General features: G+C 43.7%; 1 protein-coding gene across 1 annotated transcript; it reads right to left on the bottom strand.

Moving 5' to 3' along the window:
- Positions 1 to 622: 622 nt before the first annotated feature.
- Positions 623 to 10384, bottom strand: LOC128094902 (pregnancy-specific glycoprotein 22-like). Its single transcript, XM_052713501.1, has 5 exons — positions 10312 to 10384; positions 8906 to 9265; positions 5509 to 5868; positions 3878 to 4237; positions 623 to 906 (listed from the first exon to the last, which is right to left on the bottom strand). The coding sequence occupies exons 1-5, from the start codon at positions 10373 to 10375 to the stop codon at positions 623 to 625; spliced, it is 1428 nt and encodes a 475-aa protein (XP_052569461.1). The 5' UTR covers positions 10376 to 10384.
- Positions 10385 to 25734: the final 15350 nt, after the last annotated feature.

The following is a 25734-nucleotide window of genomic DNA, read 5'->3' as shown; positions in this document are numbered from 1 at the left end:
TATCTTAATCTGGAACAAATCCATAGCCTCTGGCTTTCTTTGGAAACAAACCAGAGCCTCCTTTCCAAAGCAACATATCCTTACATCCAAATTTTGAAGTCAAGGTACCTTTAAAATATACATTTTGGCATAACTCAACAGTTTTTGCAATAAAATGTTTTTCTTCACTTACGAATATCAAAGAGAACATAATCCAGATACTACAGCTGTCTAGAGAGCATTGATGTTAGGTAAAACTATTGGAGCATATGAGAGGATGGTAATCTCTATGCAAACAGTGCAACATTTAACAGGTGATTTACAGAATATAGAAGTTTGGGCAGTTCCTGAAATAAATCTCACACATTCTGAGGATAGGCTATATATTTAATCCACAACTAAGCTCTTAACCCCTTCACTGTATTGATTACCATACTGATGTCCTTATTTTCCTTTGGAGACTAAGTCTCACTATGAATGCTGGCACTTCTTTGTGCATACATTTATCCCAGGATTACAGGCTTGAGTCACCATATGGCTGTGCCTGAGTGGTAACTGAAAGTTTTTACCACATTACTTTTCTCCATTTTGTACCCCATTGATAAAGAAATGCCCTCACTCTGCTGTAGGATGAGAAGAGAGGTCACTCATTCGTCACGACCAGGCTGACAGGGAGACTGGTTTTCAAACTGACTGGATTGAAGGCCTCACACTTATACTCTCCAGCATCCTCTCTCCTGACAGGATCTATTCTGAGTCCACAATTCATGGGGGACAGGGTCATCCTCTCTGTGAGCTGCAGACTCTGATTATTGAAGATCCAATGGATGGAGATTCCAGTATCAGCTGAGAGGCAACTGAAGAGCACAGAGCTCTGGACTGGGACTGTGGTGTCAGAGACTCCCAGGAAGGGCTTTGTCACAGGCTCTGTAAAGAAACAGAGGAGTGGACACAATGACATTAGTCCTTCAGAGAGCTCAACCAGCCTCCCATAGACCACACTTAATCAAGCCTCCATGGTTGATAAGTTAGAACTGTGACTATAATCATATCTTGTGCTTTGGATCTGCTCCCCATGGCCTGTGTGATCCTGATTCAAGCACTGTTACCTGTGCCTCAGTTTCCTATAATATGATACACAGTGCATGATCATTGCCATGTCTATGAGTTAAGGTTAGGTGTGAGCAATGGCCTGACTTTGGGATCTGGGTGAGCTGCTCATATCAGCAGCATCTGCTACTCTTTGCCTATGGAAGAGAATTCCTTAGACTGGACCCATTAGGACAGGGAGCTGCCTGGAGAACTGTCCCTTCTGTGCCTTCTCCTGAGGACCTGACATTCCTCTGAAGTCTCCTAAGACCATCAGAACAGTTGGCTCATGTCCTGGTTCCTCTCCACTGAGACTCAGGAGAAAGAGATGGACAGGTGACCTATGACCTGAAGCTGTCGCAGCAGTGGACAGCTGGCTCCACACTCTACAGGACTTGGACAGTCAGTAAAGCCTTCTTCCCTGTCAGCTCTGACAGGAAGTCAAATTCTAGACTTGAAGAGATGCTCTCTAGGGTCAACTAAAGTTGAATCTACAACAGAAGTCTGGAGCCAGGGATTATTCACTGATTCTATAGTAAGCTGGGCAGAAGTGAATAGGTATCTACAGACTAAAAGAGAGGGTAGAAGGGAAGAGAGACAAATTCACCACTATGGAGACATACAAGGTCTTTGGTGCAAAGGTAGAACCCTGCATACTGAGAAGCTTAGGTGCATCACTCAGTGAGGTGGGTGCCAGTGTCTGCCCAACTCAGAGGAAATAAGAAAATGACCTCCATGACCTCCGTGAACTGATTGACTCACATCCTCTGTGCAGAACTCTCTCCCCAGATGTCTCCATGCTCACTGTCCTCACATGCCTGCTCACACACAGAACATGTGTGTGATGGGAGTGCCTTCTCTCACTTCTTCCTCTACAGACTCTGAGTCTTCACCTTCTGACATCTTTGATCTCTTCCCTCTCTGAATGCAGTCAACCCCTGACTTCACTTAGAGATGGGCCTCCTGGTCTGTCTTCCAGTCCACTAGAGATGGGGCTTTGTTAGGAAAAACTCGTTTGATCTTTCTAGAGGATCCAGTGCCTGGACAGGCTCAGATATATGTGGGAGGAAGAAAGAATGAATGTCCCAGGGCCTTGACTATCCAGGTGTTTATGAAATTCTCCTATTTGGAGCTACTGAAAACTAGTTAACTCTCTAGCTTACATTGCTATGCATGTGCGGGGAGTGGGTGTGGATGGTCGTGGGTGTGGGTATTTGTGCAGGTGTATGCCATCTTATGTGTATGGATGGGTACAGGTCACAACACCTACACTGAAGTCAAGGGACAACTTGATGGTCCTGGCTGTGTCTTCTCTGTGTGTGAGTTTCAGTCCTCCGGACCACACAGTGAGCAACAAGGCTGGTGATCGTGTCTGTGCCTTAGGACAACAACAACTCTCCCACGGCTGTCCTCTGCTGTGTTCTCCCAACATGTCCTCTGTAACACAGAATCCTAAATGAGCACCTAGTCTGCCCTGTGTTTTCAATGCTCTGAGAAGGTGATATTGGCTCCCCACAGGAAGGTGACATGGGTGTCTGTGAAGGCTGGAAAGGGACCAGCTGAGTGAGGCCTGGATAAGGGGACAGACCCATTCTCACTGGAGTCACCATTGAGGGTGCACTGTCATGAAGTCCAGGAGGGGTTGTGTAAGGAGACTCATGTGGGTGTGAAACAGGAGGTGGCCTGAGTCCTGGAGTCTGTTGCTCCATCATCCTAGGGAGAGTTTCAGAGGAACCCTCCATCTTCCTGTGATTGTCAAGTTGTGCATATGGTCTCTCTATGTCCTTCCTGGGATGCATCTGTCCTATGTAGGTGTATTACCCATGGAGGGTGGGGTGCCAGAAGGATGTGGTGGTAAACACAGGATCCTCTGGTACAGTAGTATGCTTAGAAACACAGGAAGCAGGCAGTAGGCCTGAGAATGCTGTTAGTGGCTCCAGGTGTGTAGAGACTCAGGTGGAAGCCAGGCTACAAGTTAAGCTCATTTCTCCCGGAAATACATGTCAGGGTGTTGTGTGGACTTCTACTGTTGTCTAGTGGTTACTAAGGGACCTGTCGCTCATGTCTGGGTGTTATCCAGTTCAGCAACTCTGTCAACATTTGCCTACAGGGGAGAAAGTCTCCGGTATGAACCCCAGAGGACAAGCAATTCCAAGGAAGACCTGTGTTCTCTGTTCCTCTTCTGGTGACTCTGAGCTTCCTGTGAGGTCACATCAGGACAGTTAGTTAATGGCATAGGCTCCTGACCAGCTATTCTCTCACTGCTGAGTCTCTGGAGATGTGCAGGTAACCAGCCGAATTGTGACTTACATGGAAGTACACTGGCTGCTTCCACATACCAATAAAGCCTTGTTCCCTGGCAGTTCTAACAGGAAGTCAAAATGGAGAAATGACAAAAAGCTTCCTAGTGTCATCTAGAATCTAGTTAGCACAGAGATTTGCAGTCAGGGCTTCCTGGTGCTCATTGTGAGGATCCCATGGCTTCCTCATCTAGGACCAGCCTGATTCCCACAGTATCATTCCCAGGGATGTCTGTGTGGTAAGAAATCCAAGTGTCTGACCTTTAGCTGAATTTCTGGGACTGAGTTTACCCAGCACAGGACATCCTCTCTGCGGATAAAGACAGGTGAGAGGTTCCGATCTATTCCTGTTTATCTGCCCTATGCGTGTCCTGCAATAAGGGCGTAAAGAAAAGAGTGGGGACACAATGCAGTGGGGAAGAGAGCAGGAACAGCCCAGTTCTGACAGTTCAGTGTATGAAGTAGGATAAGACATACCCAGCAGCTGGAGGCCATAGAGAGTCACTTACTGTTCACATGGAATTGCACGTGTGTCGTTACACTTTCTGAAACTCTGTTTAAAATTTGAAGTGTGTAATAGCCTGAGTCTTTCTCAGTGACATCTTGGAGCAGCAGGGATCCATTGGTGTACACTGTCTCTCTTCCACTGTGTTCAAGCCCCTGGGTGATGGAATTCATGGTTCTGCTGTATTCTGCGATTTTAAAGACAGGACTGCTATACACTCCTTTGTACCAGGAAAAGGCTTGCAGATCTTCCGGCAGATTATGAACTTGGAGAAGAACGCTTTCCCCTTCCACAGCATTCCATGGCACTGGTTCTATGGTGAGTGGGGCAGAAGTGAGAGGGTTGCAGCAAGTACAAGAGGAAGCTGGAAGGAAAAAGAGAAAAAGTCATTCTATGGGATCATTATGCTTGGTGGAAAGAAGACGCTCTCTGTTCTGAGTAGATGGATTCATCACTCAGCCTAGAGATGCAGTTGTGGGTGCATCTATCCCACTTTTGTGGGAGGTCAGCAACATGACTTCCATTCCCTCTACACCCTGAATATGTCATTTCTCTCCATGGAACTCTCCCCTCAGGTGTGTGCATGGCTGCCGCTCACTGCCCTCAGTCAGACATTGTGCACACTCATGCACACTGAGGTTTGAGATGATGTCTCCTCTGACCTTTTTCTCTATACACCCTGGATCTTCACTTTCTGACGTTTTTCCCAGTTTCCTTTGTGGCTTCAGTCATCCTCTGACTTCGCCTTCTAGATGTCCTTGCTGCTCTGCCCTGAAGCCTCCAGGACTAGGATGAAGCCTCCAGGACTGGATGAAGCCTCCAGGACTGGATGAAGGCAGGAGCACTATGGTCTTCTTGGCAGGCTCAGGTATTGGAAAAGGCTCAGGACTAGGCTGGCTGGCTTTATGTCAACTTGACACAAGCTAGAGTCAATTAGATGGCGGGAGCCTCAAGTAAAAGTGCCAACAACAGACTGGCCTGTTGGAAAATCAGTAGGATTTCTTTTTTTGATTGTTGATTGATGCTAGAAGATCCAACCCAAAATGAGACCATTTCCATGCCTGGGTCCCAGATGCCATAAGACAGCAGGCTTAAAAAGCCATGAGGAGCATACCAGTAAGCCGCACTCCTCCATTCTCTCTGCTTCCATTCCTGGCTTTTATTTAAGAATCTTTCATGTTCAGAGCTAATAAATGCCACAGTTTGACATGCACTGCCAAAAACTATCGTTCCCTGTCAACTCTGAGAGGAAGTAAGATACCATACCAGATAAATACTTCCCAGGTTCACATGTAGTTGAGTAGTAGATGACAGGGACCAGGGCTTCCTGGTATTCACATCTCTGTGAGGTTGCTATGGTTTCTTCACATGCATGGCTAGAACCCGAGGAGACTGAGCTGACTCTGACATCTGGGCTGAGTTACTTTCCATCAAGTTCTTCCTTAATACAAAGGAGAGCCAGACAATGAAGTCTGACCTATGGTCATTTGTCTCCACCATGTGTTTCCTGCACTAAGTGCTCAAACCCCTACATGGGGACACAGTGCAGAGGGGAGGTTGTCACAGGCCAGGCATGACAGTCCTGTGTGTCTAAATCCCACTTGGCACAGAGAATGACCACAGAGAATCACTTACGGTCCACCTGGAGTTGCACATGTGCTGATTCTACTTTCACGCCTCTACTCACAGTCCGTAGGGTGTAGAATCCCATGTCTTCACATGTGACGTTCTGGAGCAGCAGGGATCCATTGCTGTTCACTGTCTCTCTACCGCTGTGTGCAGGGCCTGGCACACTTGAATTCTTCTCTGCTATGTGTCTGACGATTTCCAGTTTGTTGAAAAAAATCACACCTTTGTACCAGAAAAGGACTAGAAGATTCTCTGGGAGATTGTGAGCAAGTAGAAGAACGCTTGACCCTTCTGCAACCCTGGGCGGCACTGATTCGATAGTGAGCTGGGCAGAGGTGTGAGGGCACCCATGGGTGAATAGGTTGTCTAGAAGGAAAGAGAGAGATCCAACAATATTAAAACCGTTGTATTTGGCCAAAAAGGGGCCCTGAGAAGGTGTGTCCATTGCTCAGCCTAGGTGCATGGCTGGTTGTCTCCCTGTCCTACTTGCTGGAGGTCAGCGCATGACCTCTGTATTCCCAGAGTCCCTGACTTGTCATTCCCACCGTATGGCACTATTTCCTCAGGTGTCAGCATTTCTCCAGCTCACTGCCATCAGATCCCTGCTCACATTTACAGTGGAATGGTGCTGGCCTGACGTCTGCCCGACCAACCTCTTCCCTGCAGACCCTGTGTCTTCACCCTCTGACCCTTCTTGCTGCTGTTCTATTCCTCTTGGGGTTCCAGTCAATAGCTGACTTCACCTTCTAGCTTCTTTACTGGTCTGTCTGTCAGTCAATAAGCACTGGGATTTTATGAGAACTGAGATTTGTCTTATCTTTTGAAAGAAGTACCGCCCACAAAATCTCAAATACCTGTGGAAAATGAATGAATGAATGAATGATGTCCCAGGACCCTGTATGCCTAGGGAATTGTTTAAGAAATTCATAGGTTTGGGGGTACAGAGTTGAATTTTACCATTCGCTTTGATTTTTTTACACTCACTTGTATTTGTGTGTGAGATTGTGTGCAAGAACTTGTCTCAGGGTGTGTGGGTACCTCGGTGGAGTTTAGAGGACAATTGTGTTCATTGCTTCTCGGGTTGAGAGACAATGAGGCAAATGCCTATAAATACTGAGCCATGTCACAAATCAACACCAGCTTGTTTTTTTTAATATAAGAAGTCATAGTGAAGAACATCAGTCTTCAGAATATTTTGGTCATGGTGAATAATTTTGGATAATCATTTCTTGCTCTTTGGGAACCATTTCTTGTTCACTGAGACCTTCCTGCAACTGAGCCTCTGTCTGGACCTGTGTCTTCTCACCTACAGACCCCGAGACTCATCTCAGGTACTTTTCCTCCTTTACGAGACCCCAGCGAGTAGGTGAGTCCTCTCCTCTCACACACTGTCAACTCATGATCTCCTCCCCTGTGAGAAGGGGCTGCTGAGAGCCTGACATGTTTCAGAGGGGTACAGGGGGGTACCTCCATTGTCTCTATGGGCTTATCTGTCCTCCTCCTCAGTCACCTCTGCTCCAGCACAGCTCCCAACATATCTGGTCTTTTCCCCTTCTAGCTGAGCCTCCTCTCAGGAAGGAGCACCTCCCAGAGTCCCATGGGATGTGGGGTTTTTCTGTTCAAAGCCATGCTCTGCCCCTCCACTCTCAGTGCTGTCTCTGTCCACGTCTCTCTTAATGGTTCAGTCCTGCACACCACACAGTGATCAAAAGGGCTGATGAGCATCTCTGTACCCTGAGAGAACAGCAGCTCACCCTGGTTCTTTCTTCTGCTGTGTCCTGGCCCTGGGTCTATCAGAATCAAGAGAGGGCCTCTGGACTCCCTGTGTGACAAAGAAACCCAGCTGGGCACCTAGTTTGCCCTATGTTCTCAGTGCTCTGGAAAGATGGAACTTGACCTAAGCAAGAAAGTGATGGAGATGTGTGTGAGACTTCAAATGATCAGCTGAGTGATGTGTGGAAAAGAGGGTAGATTCATTATCACAGCAGTCCTCAGTCAGGGTGCTGACCCAGGATAAAGGCCCAAGAGCAGATGTGTCAGGAGCCTCACATTCTGGTTGTGTGGGAGGAGGTAACATGAATCCTACAAAGAGAGCTCTGGGCTTCACCACCTCATAAAGGATTTTATGACGATGGTCCCACTTCCTTTGCTGACTGATGATGAACTGTGTGATGAATCTGCTTATGTGCTCCCTGGCCTCTTGGATGCCTTGGGCCTCTGTCTAGGTGAATCCCATGGGATAACCTACCTTTCCCAAAGGAAATTAATAAAGGGGGCACTGAACATGAACCCCTGGCAGGGTATCAGACACAAAAAGGAGCCAGTAGGTCTGAGAACGCTGTGACACTGACCTCCAGGTCTGTAGGACAGGAGTAAAAGTCAAGAAACAAGTTCCTGGTTAGGTAAATGTTTTCCCCCAGTGTTGATTGTGTGTCCTGATGCTCCCCCTGTTGATCACTGGGGGGAACTGCAGCTCCCATCTAGGGAGCTGTCCATCTCAGTAGACCCTGCAGCCATTTCCCTGCAGGAGAGAATTTCCTGAGGTGGACCCCAGAGGACAAGAACTTGTGAAGAGTACCTGGGTCCTCAGTCCCTCTTCTTTGTGACACTGACCTTCCCTTGAAGTCTCATAAGCCCATCAGGACAGTTAATGGCCTAGGCACCTGTCAAGCTATGCTGTCCCTGCTGAGTCTCTGGAGATGTCCAGGGGATCTAGCCTAACTGTGGCTTTCCAGACAGTGCACTAGCTGATTCCAGAGAGCACAAGACTTTGACTAGTAGAAAACACTGTTCCTGACCATAAGGAAGTTAAAATACAACCTTTGAAAAATGTTTCTCGGCCCGGGCCGTGGTGGCGCATGCCTTTAATCCCAGCATTCTGGATTCAGATCCAGGCGGATCTCTGTGAGTTCAAGGCCAGCCTGGTCTACAGAGTGAGATCCAGGACAGGCACCAAAACTACACAGAGAAAGCCTGTCTTGAAAATTAAAAAAAAAAGAAAGAAAATCACTTACTGTACACACGGAGGTCCTTGCTTCCAATTGTCTGCAAGGACTCAGATCTACTGTAGTTATTCTCCACCTTGTGTGTCTTGCACTCAAACCCCAACATGGGACACATAGATGGAAGATAGGCACAGGCCAAGGCTGATGATTCTGAGTGTGTCCACTGGAATAGCCCCACCCATCACCTAGAGTTCAATAAGAATCACTTACTGTGCAGGGTGGTGGTGGCATACACCTTTAATCCCAGCACTCGGGAGGCAGAGTCAGGCAGATCTCTGTGAGTTCAAGACCAACCTGAGCTACAGAATGAGTTCCAGGACAGGCTCCAAAGCTACACAGAGAAACCCTGTCTTGAAAAACAAAACAAAACAAAACAAAACAAAACAAAAATCACTTACTGTACACATGGAGGTACATGGTTGTTTTTGATACAGTTCGTCCATGTCTATTTATGGTCTCTAGGGTGTAGAATCCTGTGTCCTTATGGGTGATATTCTGAATCCACAGGGATCCATTGCGGTACACTGTCTCTCTACCACTGTGTACAGGCCCCGGCACAACTAAATTGATGTTCAGTGCATACAGTGCAATTCTGTGTTTCGTTTTTGTTAGCCTTTTGAACCAAGCAAAGGCTAGAAGATTCTCTGGCAGATGGTGGACATGTAGAAGGACATTGTCTCCTTCGAACACATTGAGTGGCACTGATTCAATGGTGACTTTAGCAGTGGTGGCTAAATGACAGCAGATTAAAAGGGAGGCTAGAAGGAAAGAGAGAGAAACATCAATATTGAGCGGATGTGATCAAGACTCAGCTTAGGTGTGTGAGTAAGGCTGTGAGCACAGTCCTTGATGGAGGTGTACAACATGGCCTCCATCCCTCTGAGTCTCTTATGATGTCTTTTCCTCTCTATGAAATAATTTCCTCACTTGTCTGTCTGCCCCCCCCACAAGTGTCCCCATATCCCTCCTCACGTAAAGAGTATTTGGTGTGAGGAAGCCATTCTGACCTCCTCTAGAGGGTCCTCATGTTCTGACTTTTTTCTCTGTTCTCTTTGTGTGTCAACTCATGACATCAGCTTCTGCATACACTGACTTACAGTCTGATAGATCCATGGCTTTTGGGAACAGGGATTAGTGTGACCTTTAGGAAGATTCATTTCCTGAAAAAGATTCAGACACCACTACAGAAAGGAGTGAAAGAAGGAACATAGGAAGGTAGAAAGTAAGGATGTCTCTGTGGTATTATCTACATAGGTCATGGTTTGGAGTGAATGGCATTAATTATATTCAAGTTTGATTTAATTTTTTTAGATGTATTTATATACTGTGTACATATTTCTGAAGGCACATGTCTCAGTGTGCATATGTGCAGATCCATGCCAGAGCCCCTATGTAGAGGGCAGAGAAGAGCCTGCAGGAGTCTGTTCTCTCCATCTACCCTGTGGAAGGTGAGGACTAAATTCAGATTGACAAGGCCCCACACATTGAGCCATCCCCCTGGCCCACCCCTGTTGATTTCTATTTGGAGTCACCCTGCCATGACTGGGGACATCAGGCTTCAGAACATGGCAGCCAATGTGACTCACTTTGAATAGGGAGTGGTTGGGGCTTTTCACTTCCCCTCATCACCTCCTGTCCACTGAGAGCTTCAGGATGCTGAGCCTCTGCCCCTCACTGTACCTTCTGCCCCATGACTGCAAACAGAAACCTCGAGTCTCCTCTCAGGTACCTGTCCCCTTTAGGAGACTCCAGCCTGCTTCTGAGTTCCCCTCCACCCCAACAGAAAGAAAATGGGTACTTTTACCTGTGAACAGGAGTCCCTGCCAGGAGGTACAGCCCTTGCAGGGAATCATAGAGGACACCTCCATCTCTCTTCTCACTGTGCTGTCCTCCCTCTGAGGAGAAGAGCTTCAGTTCCAACACAGCTCCAGCCTCTGCTGTCCTTCCTCCCTCTGAGCTGAGTGTCCTTCCAGGTAGGAGCACTTCCCAGAATCCAATGGGCTGTTGGTTGTTGGGTCTGTGCCCAAGACACTGCTCTGTCCCTTCCACTCTCAGGGCTGTCCCACATTCCTCTCAACTTTTCTCTCTTTATGTTTCACCTCCAAGCAGCACATTGAGCAACAAGGCTGATAAGCATCTCCATGCCCTCAGAGAACAATCACTCATTTCAGGCCTGACATCTGCTCTGTCCTGGCCTTGGGTCTGTCAGCACGCAAGAAGGAGCCTCCACCCTGCCTATGTGTCTTTGTGACACAGAGACCCAGCTGAGCATCCGGTCTGCCCTGTGTCCTCAGTGCTCTGAGAAGGTGATATCTACTCCCTGAAGGAAGGGAACATTCTCTGAGGGCTGCAAAGGGACCAGCTGAGTGATGACTAGGGATGAAGAGCAATCCTGTATCACTAATGCCACCAGTCAATTTCCTGATCCAGGAGAATGTCCCAGGAGCCATTGTGTGAGAAGTTTCATGTCCTCAGTGTTGGGGTAGAGGCGATCTGTGTGTTCTTGAAAAGTCTGTTAGCTCCCTCTTTCTATGGAGGGCTTCAATGTAACCTTCAGCATTATGTGTTGGCTGAGCTGTGTGTTTGGTGAGGCCATGTCCCCCGATCTTCCTGGGTCACCTTTGCCCTTTGCCTAGGTGATTCCCTGGTGGTAATCCTGTCTTCCCCTATGAGAAATGCCAAGAGAGGGGACTTTAGGGTTCCCCATGTGTTCTCAGAAAAAAGGAAGCAGCCAGTAGGTCTGAACAGAGTCTAGGGAGGAAGCTCTGGGTTAGTAGAGACAAGGATAGAAATGAGTTGGCTAGGCAAGGTCATGGCTCAGGAAAACAATTTTCTGATTTTTAATGGTGTGTCCTGATATCACCCCATGGAGATCACTGGGAGAACTGCAATCTCCTGTCTAGGGCTACAGTAGGCATGGTCAACAAGTCAACAGTGAACTGCCCTGATGCCCTCAGCACAGGTGGGATGTAGGGCCTGTCATCAGGTTCACTGTACTCTTCAGAACTCTTAATTCCTTCTAGTGTAGGTTGGATCTACACAAGGTTTCAGATTTTTCCTAGGAAGTCCATGATAAAAGTTGAAATAGTGTACATCCAGAGGATAGGCACCTTCAGAAGGAGCCCTGTGCTCAGAAAATTTCAGAGGAAAGTCCTAGAACATTTCTCTTGAGAATCAAAGGAAGTAGATTAACACAGTAGATCACATGCACTTTCTGGCCCGTCATTGGTGTCTAAACCCTTCCTTTTCTTTGTCCACAGGTTGCTGAAGGGTCTGTTCTCTAGTACAAAGAACACTGATTCAAATTGACATGTCTTCTGCTCTTCCCAATATACTGTTGTATTCTTTTCTCCTGAGTATAGCAGCTTAGGAACGAGTAAAGGATCTATTTCCTTCTAGGGCTGTGTCTTAGTGTAGCACTGAAGGAAGTCAAGGCAGAAAACATGCTGCTTGCTGACTCATTCACAGGCTCACACTCTGGCTCATGTTTAGCTGGCTTTCTCATACATCCAAGGATCATCTGCATAGGGATGGTGCTGCCCAAAGAGACTTGGTCCCTCCTGAACCAATTAAGACAATCCATCAAGACATGTCCACATCCCAACCTGATAAAGATGGGCCATAGACATGAAGTTGTAGTTACTCAGTTGGGACTCTTTTTCCACCAATATGACTTTGGGCTGTGTCAAGGTGACAGTTAATGCTAACTAGTACACTGTTTCAAACTGTTAAGTCCTTCTCCTCCACAAGGATGCTACATAGGAAGTTCCCCATTATCTAAGTAACTGTCTCTCGCAGTTCCCGGCAGTCCTCACTTACGCTGATGTTCACAGAATCTCCAAACTGGACACTCAGAGCCAGGACACAGCTTAGGGTCATCTACCCCAGCTTTCATTTTTCCCACTCCCCGCATCCTCAGTCCAGAGATGCTCTAATATCCACCACAGACATTATAAAGAGTTAATGAAACAGCATCATCAAAACATACGTTCCATCCTGACTCAGTACAGGCCTCCCAGGCACAGTCAACACCTGCCTCTTCTGGAATTGGAGCAGAAGCCAATCACCAGGTAAGAAGAGACAGGAGCTGGGAGCATTTGGAGTAAAGGAACATGATCATGCCTCAAAGTTCTAGATGTTCTTTCTGGGTCATGGTGATCAGGAAAGCAAATGGTGGGGGCATGAAGGCATGAGTTAGTGATAGAAAGAAAAATATACTTGACCTAAAGTACAGTCTCTTTCCTTGGGAGAAAGCCCCTGTCACATCCAAGACCAGTCCAAGAAAAACTAGACATGGCTCTAGGACCTAGGCCCTGGGATACAACCAGTCCCTGGAAACCCCAACTCATCTCTGCCCCAGTTGCCAGCCAGCAGGGAAGACTCCTGCCAACAGGCTCCCCCACCTAAACCCTCCATCCAACCCTGCAATCTACAAGACCCATGCCCTACCTCAATACCCATCCCCCTGTGACCCTAGTGGCTTCCTCAGACACAGAATCCATCAGCTTTAATTGGACCAATAGGTGAATGACTCATCTCTCACCTAGAGAGTCCTGCCTCTAGGACCTAGGCCCTGGGACACATACAGTCTCTGGGAACCCCCACACATCACTGCCCCAGTTGCTAGGGAGCAGGGAAGATTCCTGCAGGCACTCACCCATCAAAGCCCCCCCATTGGACCCTGCAATCTACAAGACCCACACCCTACCCCAAACATACCCATTCCACTGCTACCCCAGTGGCTTCCTGAGACACAGAAACTGCCAGCTCTCATTGGACCAAGAACCTAGAAAAGACCAAGAGCAGCTCCCTGGGATACAGAAACTGCCAGCTCCAATTAAACCAAAAGCTAAGATGGGACTCAGAGTGGCCTTCTGAGACACAGACACAGCAAGAACAGATTGGACCAATAGCAGCTCGCTCAGACACAGGCACCTTTTGCACCTATTGGAGGAAGAGATGGATAGATGCCAGTGCATAAATACATACAACAACATAAAAGGCAATATGGCATCACAAGAACCTAGACCTTCTACAAAAGCAAGACCTGAACATCACAATGTTGAAGAAGCAGAAGAAAGTGAAGTTAAAAGTAACTTCATGAAGAAGATAGAGGCCTTTAAAGAAGAAACAAAAATTTTCTCTTAAAGAAATTGAAGATAAGACAAACAAAAAATTGGAAGAAATCAATAAATTCCTTAAAGAAAGCCAAGAAAACCACGAAAAAGCAAATAAACATGTGAAGGAAACCGCTCAAGATCTGAAAAGTGAAATAGAAACAATGAAGAAGACACAAACTGAGGAAATGCTGAAAATAGAAAATCTGAATAAATGAACAAGAACTACAGGTGCAAGTATAATTGACAGAATACAAGAGATGGAAGAAAGAGAGAATCTCCAGTATAGAAGATACAATAGAGAATATAGATTCAACAGCCTACAGAAAGCACTAGAAGGAAAATTCCAACCTAAGGAAGTCAGATACACCCACTAAAACACAGGCAATAGATAACCCCACAGCAGTAAATACCAAAGAAGAGAAATATACACACACACACACTACCACCAAAAAATAACAGGAATTAACAATCACTGGTCATTAATATCCCTTAATATCAATGGACTTAATTCACCTACAAAAAGACACAAGCTATCAGAATGGATATAAAAGCAGGATCCATCTTTCTGCTGCATACAAGAAACACACCTCAAATTCAAAGATAGACACTACCTCAAAGTAAAAGGCTGGGAAAAGTCTTTCCAATCAAATGGACTTAAGAAGCAAGCTGTTGTAGCTATCCTAATATCTAACAAAATAGACTTCAAACTAAAATCAATCAAAAGACATCGAGAAGGACATTACATACTTATCACAGGAAAAATCAACCAAGATGAAGTTTCAATTCTGAACACTTATGCCCCAAATACAAGAGTACCCACATATGTAAAAGAAACATTACTAAAGCTTAAATCACACATCAAACCCCACACATTAATAGTGGGAGACTTCAACATCCCACTCTCAACACTGGACAGATCTGACAGATCAAAATTTAACAGAGAAATAAGGGGCCTAACTGGTGTTATGACTTAAATGAACTTAATATCTACAGAACATTGTACCCTAACAAAAAATAATGTACCTTCTTCTCAGCACCCCATGGAACCTTCTCTAAAATCGACCACATACTCAGTCACAAAGCAAATCTCAACAGATACAAGACAATTGGAATAACCTCCTGTGGTTCTATCAGACCACTATGGTTTAAAGGTAGATTTCAACAACAACAAAAACTACAGAAAACCTACAATCTCATGGAAACTGAATAATGCTCAACTGAATCACCATGGGTTAAGAAAGAAATAAAGAAAGAAATTAAGACTTCCTAGAGATCAACGAAAATGAAGACACCACATACCCAAATTTATGGGACACTATGAAAGCAGTGCTAAGAGGGAAATTCATAGCACTAAATGCCCACATAAAGATGTTGGAGAAATCTCACACTAGCAACTTAATAGCACACCTGAAAGCTCTAGAACAAGAAGAAGCAAAGTCTCCCAGGAAGAATAGACGCCAGGAAATTATCAAAGTGAGAGCTGAAATCAATAAAACAGAAACAAAGAGAACAATACAAAAAATTAATGAAACAAAGAGTTGGTTCTTTGAGAAAATCAAAAAGATAGAAAATCCCTTATCCAAACCAATCAAAAGACAGAGAGAGAGCATCCAAATTAACAAAATCAGAAATGAAAAGGGGGACATAACAACAGACAATGAGGAAATCCAGAGAATCATCAGGTCATACTTCAAAAACCTGTACTCCACAAAATTGGAATATCTAAAAGAAATGGACAATTTTCTGGATAGGTATCACATTCCTAAGCTAAATCAAGATCAGCTAAACAATTTAAATAGACCAATAACCCCCAAAGAAATAAAAACAATCATTAAAAGTCTCCCAACCAAAAAAGGCCCAGGACCAGATGATTTCAACACAGAATTCTACCAGATTTTCAAAGAAGAGTTACTACCAATACTCTTCAAAATGTTCCACACAATAGAAACAGAAGGAATGTTACCAAACTCCTTTTATGAGGCTACAGTTACCCTGATTCCCAAGCCACACAAAGATGGAACAAAGAAAGAGAATTACAGACCAATCTCCCTCATGAACATTGGTGCAAAAATATTCAAAAAAATATTGGCAAACTGACTCCAAAAACACATCAAAAACATTATCCACCATGATCAAGTAGACTTCATCCCAGAGAGGCAAGGATAGTTCAACATACAAAAGTCTGTCAATGTAATACAACCATATAACAAAACTGAAAGAAAAAAAACCACATGATCTTTTCATTATATGCTGAAAAGACCTTTGACAAAATCCAACACCCCTTCATGATAAAGATCCTAGAGAGATCAGGAATACAAGGAACACATCTAAACATAACAAATGCCAACAGCCAACATCAAAATAAATGGAGAGAAATTCAAAGCAATTCCACTAAAATCAGGAACAAGACAAGGCTATTAACTCTCCCTATATTTATTCAATATAGTACTTGAAGTTCTTTCTAGCTAGAGCAATAAGACAGCAAAAGGAGATCAAGAGGAACAAATTGGAAAGGAAGAATTCAAACCTTCACTATTTGCAGATGATATGATCGTATACATAAGTTATCTAAAAAATTCTACCAGGGAATTCCTACAGCTGATAAACATCTCAGTAATGTGGCAGGATAAACATTAACTCAAAAAAATCAGTAGCCCTCCTATATACAAATGATAAACAGGTTGAGAAAGAAATCAGAGAAATATCATCCTTTACAATAGCCACAAATAATATAAAATACTTGGGGTAACTCTAACTAAGCAGTTGAAAGACCTGTATGATGAGAACTTTAAGTTTCTGAAGAAAGAAATTGAAGAAGATGTCAGAAAATGGAAAGATACCCCACGCTCATGGATAGGAAGAATTAACATAGTAAAAACAGCAATCTTACCAAAAATCAATCTACAGATTAAATGCAATCCCCATCAAAATACCAACACAATTCTTCACAGACCTGGAAAAAAAATTCTCAACTTCCTATGGAAAAACAAAAAACCCAGGATAGCTAAAAGAATCCTGTACAACAAAACCAGCTCTGGAGGCATCACCATCCCTGACATCAAGCTCTACTATAGAGCTATAGCAATAAAACAGCTTGGTATTAGCATAAAAACTGACATGTGGACCAATGGAATTGAATAGAAGACCGTGACATTAACCCACACACCTATAAACACGTGATTTTTGACAAAGAAGCCAAAATTGTACAATGGAAAAAAAGAAAGCATCTTCAACAAATGGTGCTGACAAAACTGGACGTCAACATGTAGAAGACTGCAAATAGATCCATATCTGTTACCATGCACAAAACTCAAGTCCAAGGGGATCAAAGACCTTAACATAAATCCAGTTACTCTGAACCTGACAGAAGACAAAGTAGGAAGTAGTCTTGAATGCATTGGCACTGGAGATCACTTTCTAAATATAACACCAGTAGCACAGACACTGAGAGAAACAATTAATAAATGGGACCTCCTGAAACTGAGAAGCTTCTGTAAGGCAAAGGACACGGTAAATAAGACAAAACAACAGCTTACAGAATGGGAAAAGATTTTCGCCAACCCAACATCTGACAGAGGGCTGATCTCCAAAATATTTAAAGAACTGAAGAAACTAGATATCAAAATAACAAACAATCTAATTTAAAAATGGTCTATAGAGCTAAACAGGAAGAATTTCAGCATCCTTAATTATCAGGGAGATGCTAATCAAAACAACTCTGAGATACCATCTTACACCTGTCAGAATGGCTAATATCAAAAGCACTGCAGACAGCTTATGTTGGAGAGGATGTGGAGCAAGGGGAACACTCCTACACTGTTGGTGGGAGTGCAAACTGGTGTAGTCACTCTGGAAATCAGTATGGCGGTTTCTCAGATAATTGCAAATCAATCTACCTCAAGACCCAGCTATACCACTATTGGGCATATACCCAAGGAATACTCAGTCATACCACAAGGACTATGAACTCAACAATGTTCATAGCAGCATTATTTGTAATAGCCAGAACCTGGAAACAACCTAGATGTCCCTCAACTGAAGAATGGATTAAGAAAATGTGGTATATATATACACAATGGAGTACTTCTCAGCAGAGAAAATCATCATGAAATTTGCAGGCAAATGGATGGAACTAGAAAATATCATCCTAAGTGAGGTAACCCAGACTCAGAAGGACAAACATGGTATGTACCCACTCATAAGTGGATACTAGATATAAAGCAAAGAATAATCAAGCAACAACCCACAACTCCAGAGAAGGTAACTAACAGGGAAGACCCAAAGAGGGATGCATGGACTGCACTGGGAAGGAGAAATAGATGAGATTTCCATGAGTAAACTGGGGATGAAGGGTGGGTAATGGGGGAGAGAAACCCAGTGTTAGGGAAGTTGCCAGGAATCCCCAAGGATGACCCCAGCCTAGGCTACTAGCAATAGTGGAGAGGGTGCCTGAACTGAACTGGCTTGCCCCAGAGATCAGATCAGTGAATACCCTAACTCTCATCACAGAACTTTTCACCAATGACTGATGGAGGCAGATGCAGAGATCCACAGCCAAATACCAGGCAGAGCTCCAGGAGTCTAGTAAGAGAGAAAGAGGAGGGATTCTATGAGCAAGTGCATCAGGATCATGATGGGGAAACATGCAGGGATGACCAAGCAAACTAGTGGGAACTCATGAAAGTTGGGTCACTGGCTGTGAAGCCTGCATGGGACTGGACTATGCCCTCTGCATGGCAAGACAATTGTGTAGCTTGATCTGCTTGGGGGCCCTCTGGTGGTAGAATCAGAATCTATCCCTGGTTCATGAACAGGCTTTTTGGAGCCCACTACCTATGATGGGACACCTCTTGCAGCCTTGAGGCAGGGAGAAGGGCTTGGACTTGCCTCTACTGGATGTGCCTCCCCATGGGAGGCCTTGCTTTCTTCTGTGAGGGAGTGGGGGGGTTAAGAGGGGGAGACTGGGGGAGTGGGAGGAGGGAAGAGGGAGTGTTTGATTGGTGTGTAAAATGAATGAAAAAATTCTTAACTAAAAAAAAAAAAGAAAATCTGCACAACAGTTTTTAAAGTCATATATCATTCCCTGAAAGTTTCCCCAAATTTACTGAAAAGTCTCAAGATTTCAATCACCCTCTCCACTGCTCATCCACTTTCTTACATTTCAAAGTAAAAAATATGGATGTGTCTTCATCTGTCTCTGTAGCTGTTCTTTTTTAGTGAGTAATTAAAATCTCTCACTTTCATTTTGCACACAATTATAATGCGTGAGAAGAGACCTGCCTACCCATCACTCACGGCACTATTACTCACCTGATTAAATTTGTAAAGATGCAGTAATGTCCTAATGAGTTCAGATGTTTTCCATGATATTCCTCTAAGTAAAGTAGTTGATTTGCTCTCTTTTCTACAGAAACAATTAGGGATGAGAATGCTCAAATCTGTGAGCCAATAAAACACACTCTCTAGAACCTTTACTTCAGCATATGGGAGGTTGTAAATGTCAATTCCCAGGGAGGTGCTTAGTAAAAATTGGGAGTTCCTGTTGATTTCCTCAATGGCAAATAACATGGCAAAGATAAGCTGGTAGTTTTCCTCCATCAGCCTACATGGAAGTGTTATTGCATTCAGGTGGGAACTCAAAACAATCAGATGTACAAATTTAAATGCAATGGCTTCTCCAGTTTGAAAGCTTGTGTTTTGTTAGAAGACATACTTTCACATCTGCTAATGAATGCTTTTCATTACAATTGTGTGATATGATGTTCTCCAACACTATGAAAAGCAGTTGTTTCCTGTTAAGTGACCAGGTTCCTTAGGCAGTTTAGTATTTATGAACTCCCTCATTGAATTCAATCTATCTGTGGCAATAGTTGGCTTTTTTATAATTGTATATTTATCATAGATTGCATGTGTATATGCTGTGTATTAGTGTTTCTGTCTCTGATGTGTTTGTATACATATCTCTCTCATGGGGAAAATTTTCAATGCTTGTGCATGAAATGCAGATGATAACTTCTCTGACTGTATTTGTTGTTCAGCCCACTTTAGATTATGTGTCTTAGTTTTCGCCACTACACATGCCAGAGAAACTTCTGAGAATTTTCTTATCTCATCTTCCCATCTCCCTGGAAGAGTACTTCGAATGTAACTGTGCACTACCATGCCCACTATAATGTGGATTCTCTGGATCTCAACTCATGTTGCTCACTTGTTTTATAACCACTTTATATGCTCTGGCATCCCCTTATCTTTACAATAATGACTTGTAGTGAAGAAGATAACATACTTTGGAAGGTTAAAAGTACACATACAAGGAGGAAAACAACATGTAATGTTCATAAACCAAGGTTTAATTATTGTTAATTTTTCAAATTTTTCTGTAATTAGGACCCCAAAATGCTTATTTCTATCAAGACAGTTTTAGTTTCTTCATAAAATAAAATATTTGCTGCAAGTCACAGGAAAATATAATGGAATCCAGCTACTATGACAAAAGCTACTACCTGGAAGGTCAAGGACTTTTCCAGAGGTCAAGCCATGTATGCTATGTATACTTTCAAGAACTCCTAACAGTGTATTTATCTGAAATACTTCTCAAGTATCCTAGGCCATAATGGCAAATGGTCTTCTGAATTAAAATAAATACCCTTCTGGAGACACGACTGTTGCTACTTGCATAGCTTTATTTCTTGTGCAAATGAAGCTCAGACTCTTCTTCCTCTCACAGGCCAAGCGGCATTTCAGAGCAATTGACTCAGAACCAAAGGATTTTTTGCATACCAGGTGCAGTGAAGTATTGAGGCTGTACTCCTATCTCTGAGCAGGGTTGTCCCACCCAACCAGGAAGCAGCAAGGCAGAGTTTTTGCAGATTGTAGGTGAATTGAGTCAGGTCAGGAGGGTAAGAGAAGAAGGAACATAATGGACAGAGGATCAGAGGACAAAGATGAGGTGGAGAGCAAAAGAGCTTAGCTGGAACTAGGACAAGGAGAGGACAGGAAGAAAAGGGACAAAGAGGAGCTGAATCTGAGAACAGAACAGAAGCCATGTAGAGAGAGGGCTGACTCAGAAAAATAAAGCGAATGACTAAGTGTTTCATGTGCATATTCGTTTAATATCATCAAAGATTAGATTATTAGCTGGTTGTAGATTCTTCCCAGACCCTGGGAGAGGGCTATCGAGGGGCAAGACCCCCCCATAGACCTCAATAAATATTATTCTTTTTTGTATTGGAAACATCCAATTGGCAAAGAGATTAATTCATTTTATTTGTGAAAAGAAAACAGACATTACATGTCTCAGTACAGAATGGCACATCAGAATCCTTCTATTTAGTTCCTAAGCCCTTTAAAAGTAGGGTGGAGCTTTTTAAGCCTGAACCATTCCCAACTTCATCCTAAATATTTTTCCTTATACCCACATAAAAGTGTGGCTCTCACCACTGACAAAGGAAAACACTCAGTGCAGCAGAAGATAACTAAACAATAGCAGAAGTTGTCAAAGTAGAATGAGCAATCTTCAGGGGTGCCCAGGAGAACTGACGAGTCTACCACAAATTTCTTGCAAATATGCTTAGGGAACATGGTGGAATATGGGCAGAAAATTTCTGAGGGTCAGATGACCTGGAAATATTTGACATCATTTGTCTTAGAAATAACAGAGAAGGTACACACACGATACCCCAACAACATGACTGCTTATAAAAGAACTTAACTATGACAACTGTAGACATGCTTCCTCAGGGGATGTATTCTCATGAAGAGCCACCCATAGACATAGGACCATAGGCAACTAATTACTGCTGAAAACAGGATGAAATAATAACTTTTATGGATGAAAACCTAATCAGTTATCCAACTACTGTGAGACCAAAATGAGCCATCTTAGAAATAAGACCAAAATGCCTTCACCCAAAAACTAAGGCCTAAGATTTCTCCTTTTGGGAATAGGCCATTAGTTACTGAAACCAGTCAGTTCAGATTCCAGAAACCAGGAAGTGTAAAAGTACAGAGTCACAAGATAGTCACGAGGTAATGCCTGCCAGACTATGTAATGTCCTCTCCCTGGTTTCCAAGGTAACTGACCATAAAAATGCCCCCACCTGAGGGCAGCCAATGAGAAATGGTGGCGGGCAACCACTCCCTTAGAAGTAAGATTAAGCCATGATTTCTAGAAAGCCCCTAGAAGTGAGCCGATCAGAATTGTACCCGTACTAGCACCCCTAAAAGATGTAACCTTGTGATTTTTCCCTTTAAAAACTGAGCTTGCAGATAGGTGGGCACTTCCTCCAGCCTCCACTGCGTTGGATGTATTGGACGAAGTCCCTGCCTAGGCTTGTATTGCTTTTGGATATCCCAGAATTAAACCTTGCTTTCGCATTCCGGCATGCTCGTCTTTGGTGGTCTCTCTGAGGGTCATGATCTGGGCACAGCACTACAAGTACTCAGCCCCCAAACTATATACATACAAGCAACATTAAATGGACACAACAGGTAGTGATTACATAGTTGTACATATGTATGTAACAGTAATAACTATAGAAAAGGATCCCACACATTTGACTGGGATTAATGGGGGTGTGTGAGAAGGTATAAAAGGTTACAACAGCCGGGCGGTGGTGGCGCACGCCTTTAATCCCAGCACTCGGGAGGCAGAGGCAGGCGGATCTCTGTGAGTTCGAGGCCAGCCTGGTCTACAGCGCGAGATCCAGGAAAGGCGCAAAGCTACACAGAGAAACCCTGTCTCGAAAAACCAAAAAAAAAAAAAAAAAAAAAAAAAAAAAAGGTTACAACAATTGCTGAGGAATACAAGGAGTCAAGTGATTATAATTAAATATTATGAAGAAAGACACAAATTATAAGGAAATTTTAGATTATGTAGGAAATTATTCCAGAATCATATTATATCTTAAATAACATAATTCCCCTATCCCTGATTGGAGGGAAGCACATGTACACTGAAGGATAAGCTTAGCAGATATGATAATAACATGCTGTTGGTTCATATCCAGCATCACTCTCCCCCCAACGCATGCATATTTTTTCAGTGACAAGTAAACTGAATTAGGAGAAACAACTCATCTTCATATTAAAAATTCATACATAGACTCACAGCTATGTTACTCCTGTGAAAAGAGATAACACACTTGTTTTGAGTCCATCCTAACAATGAACTGCTCTATCCTGGCACTTCCTTCCATCTTCTCACTGTTTCTGACAGTGTATGTATGCTGTAGAATATACATGTCTAAAGAATCTGGCTCAGGAGTAGTCACATAAGAACAATGTTGAACAATGGAAAAAAATCATTGAAATGATTCTAATGATAATCTGTTATATTTGTAGACTAGAGTCCAGCACAATCATCATCAGAGAGGCTTCATCCAGCAACTGATGGGAGCAGATGTAGAGACCCACAGACAGACATTAGGCTGAGCTCAGGAAATTCCTCAGAAGAGGGGGAGGAAGGATTGTAGGAGCCAGAGAGGCTAAGGATACCAGAAGAATACAGCCCACAGAATCAACTAGCCAGGGCTCATAGGAGCTCACAGAAACTGAACCAAGAACCAGGGAGCCTGCATGGGACTGACCTAGGCCCTCTGCATAAATTTTACAGTTGTATTGCTTGGTGTTCTTTTTTCTTTTAGCCTGGCATGATCAGACACCAGATGGCCTGGGAACTGAACCTCTGGAACATCAGTCAGTGCTCTTAACCACTGAACCATCTCTCTCCTTAGCTTGGTGTTCTTATGGAACTCCTAAAAATGGGAGTGAGGGCTATCTCTGACTCTTTTGTCTTCTTTTGGGACCCTTTTCCTCCTACTGGGTTGCCTCATTCAGCCTTGTTATAGGCTATGTGCCTAGTCTTATTGTAACTTGTATGCCATGTTTGGTTGATACCCCTAGGAGGGCTGCCCTTTCTGAAGGAAAATGGAGGAGAAGTGGATCTGGGAGAGAGGAGAGGTGGAGGGGGAACTGTGGTTGGGATGTAATATATGAGAGAATAAATAAATAAATAAAAATAATTTTAAAAAACAGAACAATGTTGAGTATAACAATTTACTCTAACACCATGATTGTTATATTCCTTGGCTTCCAATTCTTTCACGTACATAGTTATTTCTAAGAAAACCAGTATACTGGTTTTTCTCATTGGCATTTGATATCATTCAGTGATGATGTGCCTCTAGGTGTTTGTTTGTTTGTTTGTTTCTTTTTCAGCTTTTTAATTTTGATTTATATTTTTTCTCGAATACAATGCATCCCAACCACCTGTGGTTCCCCTCCTGCCACTCCTCCCAGTTTCTTCCCACACTTCCCCACTTCCCCCTCTGTACCCCTCCGATCCCTTTCAGTAAAGAACAGGCCTTGTGCTCTGAGGGGAGGGACCTCATGGGGATCTCCAATTTGGACTCTCTCTATCTAATGTTTGGCTGTGGATCTCTGTATCTGCTCCCATAAGCTGCCAGAAGAAGCTTTTCAGATGAGAATTAGGCTAGGCACTGATCCGTGAGTATAGCAGAATATCATTTGAATCATTTGGAACACATGTTTTTTGTTTTGTTCTGTTTTGCTGTTTTTTTGTTTGTTGGTTGCCCACTCCCAAAAGTTCTACACTTCCATTGTCTCTGCATATCTTGCAGTCAGGATAGATTGTAGGTTGAAGGTTTTGTGGCTGGGTTGGTGTCCCAGTCTCAACACTGGAAGGTGTCTGGTTAAAGAATATGGCCAGTTCAGACTCTATTTCCTCCATTACTAGGAGTCTTCCCTAGCATTACTCTCATAGTATTGTGGAAGTTTCCACTGCACTAGGGTTCCATGTAGCCCCCCAAATGTTCTCCAATTCCATTAGCCTCTCTCCTCTATACTGTCTTCCTCCACCCCTCCCCTACCACTTGATCCCTCCTAATCCCTCTGGAAAATTGATTTCCCCTTCCCAGGGAGATCCATACATCCAAGCTTTGAACCCAATTTGTTACTTATCCTCTCTGGGTCTGTGGGTTGTAGCATGCTTAACCTTTATTAACAGCTAACTTCTAAGTGAGTACATACCATGTTTGCTATAATGGGTTACCTCACTCAGGATAATTTCTTGTAGTTGCATCCATTTACCTGCAGATTTCATGATGTGATTATTTTCAACAGCTGAGTAATACTCTGACCTGGCCAGTGGCATCCTCAACAGGGACCTGAAGGGAGGGCCAGCGAATGAGAGGGACAAGGGACACAAAGAATGAGAGCAAGACAGGACATCTGATCAAGCTCCAAAATATTATTTTCCTCTTAAGGCATATATAGGGAGTGGTAAAGGGGGGTGCAAGCAGAGAGGGGACTTTAATCATGGGTTGTTCAGCCAGCAGGGAATGTTGCTATGGAGATTATCTATTCTTGCCTAACTGCCTAACTGCAGCTCATTCACCTGATATCTGAGAAGAGGTTCTGATATTTCTGAGAAGAGGTTCTGGTGCTATGGAGACTTAAGCAAGGCCTAGATCTTAGAAAAGAGGAGAGAAGCCTAAATATGGCGGCATGTGTGTCAAGGGTCGCTTAGGCTTATGGCTCCCGTCAGTACTCCATTGTGTAAACACCCCACATTTCCTTTATACATTGTTTGGGTGAAGGACATGAGTTACCAGTTTCTGGCTATTGTGAATAATGCAGCTATGAGCATAGTTGGGCAAGTGTCCTTGTGGTAGGATGGAGCATCCTTTGGGTATATACACACAAGTATTATAGCTGGGTCTTGAAGTAGATCATGTCTCGATTACCACCTGCCCCTAGTCCACTGGCAAAATCTATGCTATTTCCCCTTCCCAGGGCAATCCCTACAAGGGAATTCTTTCATCCATGTGTTGAATTCTCCTGGTGATCCTTGTATCTTTTGTTCCTGTTTACTTACCTCCTTTTTTTTTTTTTTTATTTCCAGAATTCTTTCAGTTTGTGTTTTCTTTATTGTTTCTCTTTCCATTTTTAGGTTTGAAAAGTTTTATTCAGGGGCTGGAGAGATGGCTCAGAGGTTAAGAGCACTGACTGCTCTTCCAGAGGTCCTGAGTTCAATTCCCAGCAACCACATGGTGGCTCACAACCATCTGTAATAGGTCTGGTGCCCT

This window comes from Peromyscus californicus, unplaced genomic scaffold (assembly GCF_007827085.1).
Source record: "Peromyscus californicus insignis strain IS unplaced genomic scaffold, ASM782708v3 Scaffold_4__1_contigs__length_199733344, whole genome shotgun sequence".
In the NCBI taxonomy this organism is placed as follows: domain Eukaryota; kingdom Metazoa; phylum Chordata; class Mammalia; order Rodentia; family Cricetidae; genus Peromyscus; species Peromyscus californicus.
This window is presented reverse-complemented; position numbering and strand designations above follow the sequence as displayed.